The sequence below is a fragment of the Mandrillus leucophaeus genome, unplaced genomic scaffold (genome assembly GCF_000951045.1).
Source record: "Mandrillus leucophaeus isolate KB7577 unplaced genomic scaffold, Mleu.le_1.0 Scaffold204, whole genome shotgun sequence".
NCBI lineage: Eukaryota > Metazoa > Chordata > Mammalia > Primates > Cercopithecidae > Mandrillus > Mandrillus leucophaeus.
Window position 1 is genome coordinate 916,289 of NW_012102077.1, and position 9,524 is coordinate 925,812.

The window sequence follows — 9,524 nt, forward strand, 5'->3', positions numbered from 1 at the left end:
AGCTGTACCTTAGGCACGTCTTCTCAGGATCTCCTAAGAGCTGTATCATGGGCCATTGGTCACTCATATTTGGCTCAGAATAAATCTCTTCAAATACATTACAGAGTTTGACGCTTTTTTTGACACAAAGAACAAACGAGCCCAACAGAGACTTAGTAACCTGCCTGAGGTCACTTTGCTCAGTAAATGGTGGAGCTACAATTTGAAACTACTCCAAAATCCGTGCTTGTAAAGCAGCATATTCCCCACCATCACTTTTCTTTCTTTAATAAAGCACAAGTGTTAATTTCCAATAGAGATACATAAAGCCCAACGCTGATGGCAGAATTCATACATTAGGTGAATTCAACAATAACTTAGCAGGCCAGTCACCCATGAGAACAGCTGGAGGTCATGTTTTGGCACTGGAGAACAATACAGAATTGGCCAAGAAAAGCAAGCGACTGTACACAAACTAACAAAGATCTTCTGTCTCTGGCTGGGTTCAATGAAAGCTGGCTAAATTCATCTCCCAGAGAAAAATCTTCTTTTAAAAAGTAACCCAAAAGTTAATCTCCCAGAGAAAACCTTCTTTTAAAAAGTAATGCAAACTTCTCACCAATTTACAAAAGTGAATCTTCAGCAAATCACTTATTTTGCCTTTCAGAGCCAACATTCCAAAAATTTTGAAACCCTACGGTGTATGGAGCAGAAAAGGCCAGGATTCAAGCGAGGGCTCTGCATGTGAAGTCCAATTTTACTGCTTACCAGCTGTGTGAGTTTTAAGTGGCCTGGCTGAAGTATTCAAATGTCGACAACAATTGCCCTGTTGTTACTGGGAAGAGTAAATAACAATGTAGGTAAAGCACCTGAGCGTTACAGGCCTATTAAACGACCTAATATACCTAAGGCACCTGAGCACAGTGCCCGACCCAGAGCAAGGACTGAATAAACATCAATTCCTTTCCTTTTAGGTAAGTCTCCACTCCCTTTATCTCTCACACTATCATGAATACATAACCTCTGTTGTGAGAAGCTACATCTAGCCCCGTGTTTCAAATAAAAATCAAGTTCCTTCTTCCAAATAAAAACTTTTCTAACGATTCAGATAAACCCTGACCACCGAAGAGCTGTGAAGCTGCAGGCAGCCTAGGGATTCAGTAAATTCAAGGCCGAAGGTAGGCCAACAGAGCAACAGTAAAAATTAACATCCGGCTGGGTGTGGTGGCTCACGCCTGTAATCCCAGCACTTTGGGAGGCCAAGGAGGGCGGATCACTTGAGGTCAGGAGTTTGAGACCAGCCTGGCCAACATGGTGAAACCCCATCTATAACAAAAATACAAAAAATTAGCCAGGCGTATGTGCCTGTAGTCCCAGCTACTCGGGAGACTGAGGTGAGAGAATTCCTTGAACCTGAGAGGCAGAGGTTGCAGTGAGCCGAGACTGTATCACCGCACTCCAGCCTGGGTGACAGAGCAAGACTCCATCTCAAAGAAAAAGAAAATTAACATCCCTCCAGGATGGTCTCCTCATCAATCCAGGGCAACAAGAGCCTCTGAGTGCTGCTGAAGTGACCAACAGACGTTAACTTTTCAGGAAAACACTCAGCGAATTCATTCAGCTCTCTACAGTAAGTGCAAAGCCCAGTGGCCTATGAGGGTCTCCCAGACACTTTCCTGTCCTCCTTCCCAGAGTCATGGAAATGTGAAAGAGAGAAACTAGCAAAATCAGAGAGCACCGTGCTTCAGACATGATCATGAAAAAAGAGTAGACCAGGCGCAGTGACTCACGACTGTGGTCCCCGCACTTTGGGAGGCTGAGACAGGCGGATCATGAGGTCAAGGGATCGAGACCAACCTGGACAACATGGCGAAACCTCGTCTCTACTAAAAATACAAAAATTAGCTGAATGTGGTGGTGCACGCCCGTAGTCCCAGCTACTTCAGAGGCTGAGGCAGGAGAATTGCTTGAACCCAGGAGGCGGAGGTTGCAGTGAGCCAAGATTGTGCCACTGCACTCCAGCCTGGGGACAGAGTAAGAACAAGACTCCGTCTTTAAGGAAAAACAAAAGAAAAAAGAGTAAGTCCTTTATGCCAGTTGTCAAGCAAAAGTGACAGCACTGTGAATATGGGACAATCTTTCAGGACTTACAAAGTATTTCATATCTAATTACGAATCCTAATTGCCAGATTCCTAAGGCGAAAAGTGCTGCTTCTCCAAGATGTACTAGGATCCATTTCAACCTGATGATTCTATCACCTTACTTCAATACCACATCGGGAGCCTGAAGAACAGGCTTTCAAGTTGCACAGGGGCAATATAACCCTAAGACTAAATACACAAATCAGGAAAACTTTTAGTTTCAAAATTACACAATTACACAACCAATTTAAACTCAAGACAAATGTCATTTAAAAAAAAAAAAACTTTATGCGTTTTTGGTAGCTGGGCACTGACACACCAAAAAAAGTCTCCCATATATCAAGAGAATAAACATTGTGTTTCTACGTGTATCTATAAATGCCAAACTAAGAAAGTTGATTAGAATTAAGAGCATGTTGTAATTTAATTTTGCAAAAAAATTAAAATTATAAATGAGTTTTCTAAGTTTGACTTTAAGATAACTTAAAAACTAAACCTGAGTTTTGAAACTATGGATGAACTTATTAGTTTAGAAATCACTGTGGTATACCCTTCTCGCAAACAGAGAAGACTGGTTGTTAAAGCCCAAACATGTCTAAACTGATGTTTTAGAGAATCAAGAATATCTTCAGTCTTTCCTAACCTTGTCTTCTAAAGGAACCTGACAATTCCCTCCTGTGTGGCCCCTATGCACCCCGAAGACACACACCTAAGTCAGCCCTTCCGCACTTGCTATTCCATGTGCTTCATTCCTCTTGCCATGAGCCCTCTGAGGGACAGGCTGGCTGTGTCACACCTGCCTTTCTCCCCTGGCACCTACCTCCCTTCCTGACCCAGAGGACAGGCACCCAAGGACAGCCGGTCTGGGGCTGAAAATACACCTAAGTCCCCACTGCCAAAAATAGGGCCGAGGACACACACCCAATGGCCAACAGTGGCCTGTCAAATGTTTTTAAAACTCAGAAAACCAATTTCTTCACACTATTCTCAAAAATATATGCATGTTTAAAGAAAAATCACCTTTACACTGCATGTGAATTCTTTATTCTTTACATGGAAGTCTCTAGGTGCTCCCCAAATATTTTAGACAGGTGCTATGGAAAACATACTAGTTTTTCACTATACATGAGTAAAAGATATTTTATTTTATGTGCCAGGAATTAATACATTAAGAGTACAAGAGGTTTCACACATCCACTAGGTCCAATGCTTTCATCTTTGGGTCTCAAAAAATCACTTGTCCAAAATCATTCTTAGCTGGTCAGAGGAAAAATCAAGAACGCTCTTGCTCATACAAGAGGGCTCTACTTCCCGGAGCTGCCACCTCCACAAGAGTCCAGGAGTTATTTTTATGTTGACATGTTTACCAGCACTCCCAAGCCCTTTCTTAAATGTTGTCCAACACATTTTAAAGTTGACAACCCAACGTTTTCAGAAAAATAAAATATAACCTGATTGTATCAGGCATTTAAACTACTAATTATACTAAAATATTAAAGTAGCTTCATTTTTTCAGCACATTATTAAAAAGAACGGTGATACTTGATACAAAATACTGACATTGAGGATTTTTTTTTCCCATATGCAGATTTGTTATATTGAAACCTATTAACACCCTACTACATACTGACAAGACAATGAATTAACAACTAAATGTACATCTGCCCACCTAGTTCTGCAATATTATTAACTAACAGATAACTAATTGTTAACACATCTCGGTTTTCTCCACAGTTCTCTGAAGCTTGCAAAAAAATGTATATATTACTTACCAAAAACAGAGAACTATATTCAAAAGTCTCATTCATAATCTCTTGTTTCAGCTCTTGTTTTTCCATAGACGTTCCATTTTCTTTTTCACCCTTCTTTTCAGGGCTATTCCTATCAATGTGGGGAACGTATGTCATTTCCAAACATTCTGCACTTTCCATTTTAACAGGGAGTATGCCTTTGATCTTCTGAAACAACGCAGAAACGGACCCGGTCTCGCATGCTGAGTTAGAAGAACTGGCTTTGTCAACATCCTCCTGATTCGATTTCACGGCAGATGTTGTTCTTGGAACCCTGTGTGAAGCATTTTTAGCATGAGTTGTAACATGCACAGCCTGGCCAGTAATGAGTTTATTAAACTGCTGCTTGTGCGTCTTGTTAATTAGAATTTCTGCTTTTTTGTCTGCATTCAAGTCAGCTCTTGGTGTTCTGCTCAAGACTGTTGGCTGTCTCGAGGAAACCACGGATGAGGGTGATGAGGCACTGGTCAGCTGAGGTCTGGGTGTGACCTTAGATAAAGCAGCATCTCTGGACTGCAACACTGGTCTAGACATAACTTTTGCTTTGACATTCTTGAAGTTTGGTCTTGGGTAACTTATAATTTCAGTTTTTCTAACTTTGCAACCTACTGGGGTATTCGTTTTGGTTGCTGATTTTCCTAAACTAGGTTTACACAGGTTCACAGGTGCCTCCTTCGAGTTTGGTATGTTTTTAAGCCCTCGATTACTCTTCTCCACTTTCTTAGATTTCTCGGTTGCTTCAATCGGTGAAACAGAAAAGGTTACTTTTGTGGGTTCTAGGACTGGTGTTGACATGCATATCGTGCTGTCTGTGCTAATGACCATATCATTTGCATCCCAGGTCAGTCCACATGACAAGCCCACCTTTTGTCCCGGGGGGCTACTTAGAATCAATTCTGAGGTACGATTTTGGGTTTCCAAATCCTTTCCTTTGGAGGCCATTTGTGTGTCTTCGGTCTCAGTGACTTTATGCTCTGGGTTCAGCACTTGGGCTTCGCTTTTATCAAAAGCTGGCACCATTAAAGGGCATTCATCATCAATAAGACAATGGGACACTGTCTCTCTCAGATTTTGGCCTATTTCCTTTTGCCTGTATGAGCTCTGTGAATGTGGTTCGCTATTGGATTCATCTTGGGATAAACAAAAGAACTCTTGTAAGGCAGAACCATTGGGGACTTCCATGCCATCAGAAACTGGTGTTAGAGCTTGTGTCTCTTTTTCTCCAACTAGTCCTTGCTGTGATCCATCTGTGTACTCACTGGTGACCTTTCCTGAAGAACATGGACACCGATTTCCAATATCTGAAACAAAAACCTCACTTTGCATCACCACATCAGAAGATGCTGTGTAAGTCATGTCTTGGGCTTCTGATGGTGTGGCTTGAGGGTTTTCAAAGCTTTCTCTGTCGTAAGCAGTTTCTCTTGCATGCATCTTATCAGAATGGGAAGATGTCCAAGTGGAATAGGATAAAGAAGATGTATTTCCACTTCTCCTACCAGCTGGTGGCAGGCTTCCAGTGGTGTGGAAGGACTGACTCTTTCCGATGGCATGACGTGATATAAAGGTGCAGTTAACTTTATCCACTGTCATATCAAATGTCTGGTTTAGTTCCAAGGAAGCAGAGAAGCCTGTACAGTTCAAATCGTCATTAGGCTTCCACACAAGAGGCAAACATGGCTCAACACTCTGGCCCTGAACTGCTTCTAGGGAATGACAACTGTGTTGCAGATATTTGGGCTTCTCGGTACCTACAAGTGCAGGAGACTGACAAATGGAATCTTTATGCATATCTAACACCTGCTTACTAAAGAAATCACTAGAAGACTTTTCAGGATCAAATACTTCAACACCCTGAAGGCTTAAAGAAATATTTTCACCAGTAACCACAGCAGGGTCAGTTTCATAATCAACCACCATGTCATCTGGGTTGGCAGAATTCCAATCCACACTGCTGGCTGAGGAGTTTTGTGTAGGTGGTGATTTTGGGTTGTATGCATGTGTATTTCCATCTTCATCACTGGTAAAGAAGGTTTGCAATTCATCTTCTATTTTACCATCTGAATTATCATCAGTCATCCTGAATAGTAACCTTAAACCTCTGCCATTTTATGTCTTCTTCAATTCCTTTTAAATGAGAGGGTGGGAAAAATGGTCTGTCTTCTAGGTTTTTCAGCACAGTTGAAAGTTTTTTAGTCTAAGATGCTCTGAAGATTAAATGGTTTGTTGTTCCCTGGAAGAAATAAAATGTTTAACTCAAGTAACTATTAGAAAAATTAACAGGCCACCCCTTAGTTTCAATCACTAAGTGATTAGTTTCAACCACTTTATGTTCACATTTAGAACCCACAACTATTGATGTGGGTAACTGAGATATAATTACGCAATCTATCACCCCTTTTCAAGACACTTTTTACATGTGAGGGAATGGGGCAGACTGGAAGATGGGTCATTTCTCGTTAACCCTGTCCCTGACTTTATAACTGATACGCCTCTTCCCCACTTCTAGGGACTTGTCATAGAGAGAAGGAGCTAAAACTGGCAATAGTTTTTCCTTCTTCTTGGCTGATAGAGTGACAATTCACCCATATTTGCTTATGATGTCACTTTCCCTTCTTCTAAGGGCACCAGCTCTATTGGATCAGCACTCCACCCTTATGACTGCATTTAACCTTAATCACCTCCTTAAAGGCTCTGTCCCAAAATATGTCTGTTGTCCCAGGATGATTAGTAATCATGTCCCTTTCATTCTCAGAAGGGCCCCCTATCATTTCCACGCAGAGTGAATATTAGACCATGAAAGCCCAGCAAATGAGCTGAAGATCAATCAAGAACTCACGTTTCTCCTTTGTTTTTATTCTTATCTAAAACATATGCCATTTCCAAATTGAAGGGAAAAAAAAGCTGTCGATTCTTAAAGGCTAAAGTGGTACCCTGGTGGAAGTCCCTCGAAATGTGAGACAGTTACCGTATGTTATGGACGAAACTGTTCCCCGCCCCCTCTCCAATTCATATGTGAAGCCCAACCCCCTTCTTATGTTAACCATGTTGGAGACAGAGCCTTTAAGGAGGTGATTAAGGTTAAATGCAGTCATAAGGGTGGAGTGCTGATCCAACAGAGCTGGTGCCCTTAGAAGAAAGGGAAGTGACACCAGAATGCTCTCCCACCTTTGATTCATCCCCTCTCTCTACAAAATTAGGGTACACTGAGAAGAGGAGGAGAGCTCTCACCAGAAACCAAACCCTGAAAAGAACCTTAATCTTGAACTTTCCAGCCTCCAGAACCGTGAGAAAATAAGTTTTTGTTGCTTAAGCCATCCAGTGTATGATAATTTGTTATGGTGGCCAAAGAAGACTTAAGTACCACATGACTCGGCAATTCTACTCCTAAGAATCTACTGAAGAAAATGAAAACATGTCAACATGGGAACTTGCACACAAATATGCATGATTCTTAATAGAAGCACTATTCAGGCCGGGCGCAATGGCTCAAGCCTGTAATCCCAGCACTTTGGGAGGCCAAGGCAGGCAGATTACCTGAGGTCAGGAGTTGGAAACCAGCCTCAACATGGAGAAACCCTGTCTCTACTAAAAACACAAAATTAGCCGGGCATGGTGGTGCATGCCTGTAATCCCAGCTACTCAGGAGGGTGAGGCAGGAGAATTGCTTGAACCTGGGGGGCGGAGCACAGCTGTGGTGAGCCGATTTCGTGCCATTGCACTCTAGCCTAGAAGCACTATTGATAATACTCATAAAGTAGAAACCCACATGTCCATCAACTGAAGAGCAGAAAGCAAAATGTGTTGTTATGCATTCAACAAAATATTCTTCAGCAATAGAAAGGAATGCAATACTGACACATGGTACAATGTGGATATAATATTACACTTGAAAATGTTATATCAAATGAAAGAAGTCAGTCATAAAGGTCTACATACTATACAACACTATTTACATGAAATGTCCAGAACAGGCAAACCTTAAGTGGCTGCTAATTGGGATGATGTTTCTTTTGCGAGTATGTTCTAAAACTATATAATGATGATGGTTGTACAATGTTATATACTGAAAACTACTGAATTGTACACTTAAAAATGAAACCTTTAAAAACACCCACGAAAGCATTCAAATCTAAAACTTTTTGCTTTTTTGAGATGGAGTCTCGCTCTGTCACCCAGGCTGGAGTGCAGTGGTACAATCTCGGCTCACTGAAACCTCCATCTCCTGGTTTCAGGCAATTCTCCTGCCTCAGCCTCCTAAGTAGCAGGGACTACAGGTGTACACCATCATGTGTGGCTGATTTTTGTATTTTTAGTAGAGACGGGGTTTCACCACGCTGGCCAGGCTGGTCTCGAACTCCTGACCTCATCCTCCCAAAGCACTGGGATTACAGACGTGAGCCACCATGCCTGGTCACCTTTGGGAAATAACTTAAATTTTATTATGCTTTTGGTCAAACTGCAGTGCCTAAGAAAGGTCCAAATGTTCAAGCTAGGACTACAAACAGGTCATTCTGAATTCTACAATGAAGGCTGCGTGATTCATATACTGATGGAAAGTGTAAATTTGTAAACTCTTTTTACTACCGCGAACAGATACACACACACTTGAACTGATTTTCCAATCCTAGTATTCAAAGTCAATCCGATGTCACAGTACTGTTGTAAAGAAAAAAAATATATCCATGAGGGAGCGAAAAAATGCCATTCCGTGTGTTAATTCGAATTGCTGAATGAAGAGTAGGTCTCATTTTTCTACCTTGCAACGTTTTCTCTGTATTCAAACTTCAGTGGCCTGAATAAAACCAGAATAGGAACTATGTTAAAACCGAAACGATCAGTTTTCTTCACTAACAGGGCTCTGTGTGCTTCTGGCCAAGCATCCTGATATCAGCCTTTAATGGAATAAAGAAAGGCTGCAAAGTTGATTTCAACAGTATGTGCACACACACACATCCAAAAGGCGATTTTGAATCCAAAAATGAGGGCTGCATGATTTATATCCTAATGGAAAGTGTAAATTTGTGAACTCTTTTTACCATATAACTCCGTGGTGAAATCACTGAATGGTTTATTGGCAAGAGCCTCAATAAAAGCTTTTATGAAACATAAATTAACATTTTTAATCCTCCAGTATAAAATATATCCAAGCTAAATGTTTAAATCAAGAAATATATTTATTCATGTTTAGGCTTACATATATGGGATATATTTTCCAAAAGCACTTAAATATGCTACACCTTTCTGCTTCCCTAACAGCTAATACTCAGTTTTAACAGATTGTGGCATAAGCAAATATATGCAAAGTGCACTGCAAACATGCACTTAGCATAGATCGTGGGAACTGTCTTTGTAAATAATTATTAGCTTCAATTAACGTAATTTTTATTACCCAAGTTCCCTCTTCTGAAGTACATAAAAGATGATTTTTAAAGTTCATATAAATTGAATAAAGGGCTCATATGTCAAAGTTATATTTTATTTATTTATTTTGAGACGGAGTCTGGCACTGTCGCCCAGGCTGGAGGGCAGTGGCGCGATCTTGACTCACTGCAACGTCCGCCTCCCGGGTTCAAGTGATTCTCCTGCCTCAGCCTCCCAAGTAGCTGGGATTAC

At 41.1% G+C, this 9,524-nt stretch overlaps 1 protein-coding gene across 3 annotated transcripts in view; it reads right to left on the bottom strand.

Moving 5' to 3' along the window:
• The window catches only part of MTUS1 (microtubule associated tumor suppressor 1), a 170,597-nt gene that overhangs the window by 117,616 nt on the left and 43,457 nt on the right, over nt 1-9,524 (bottom strand). For 2 of the 3 annotated variants that reach the window (XM_011979596.1, XM_011979594.1), the window contains exon 2: nt 3,894-6,141. In XM_011979596.1, the coding sequence (XP_011834986.1) occupies nt 3,894-5,987 (2,094 nt within the window). In that variant the 5' untranslated portion in view covers nt 5,988-6,141. Of the gene's footprint in view, nt 1-3,893; nt 6,142-8,638; nt 8,704-9,524 lie in introns of all 3 variants that reach the window. The other variant, XM_011979595.1, reaches the window with a different exon arrangement.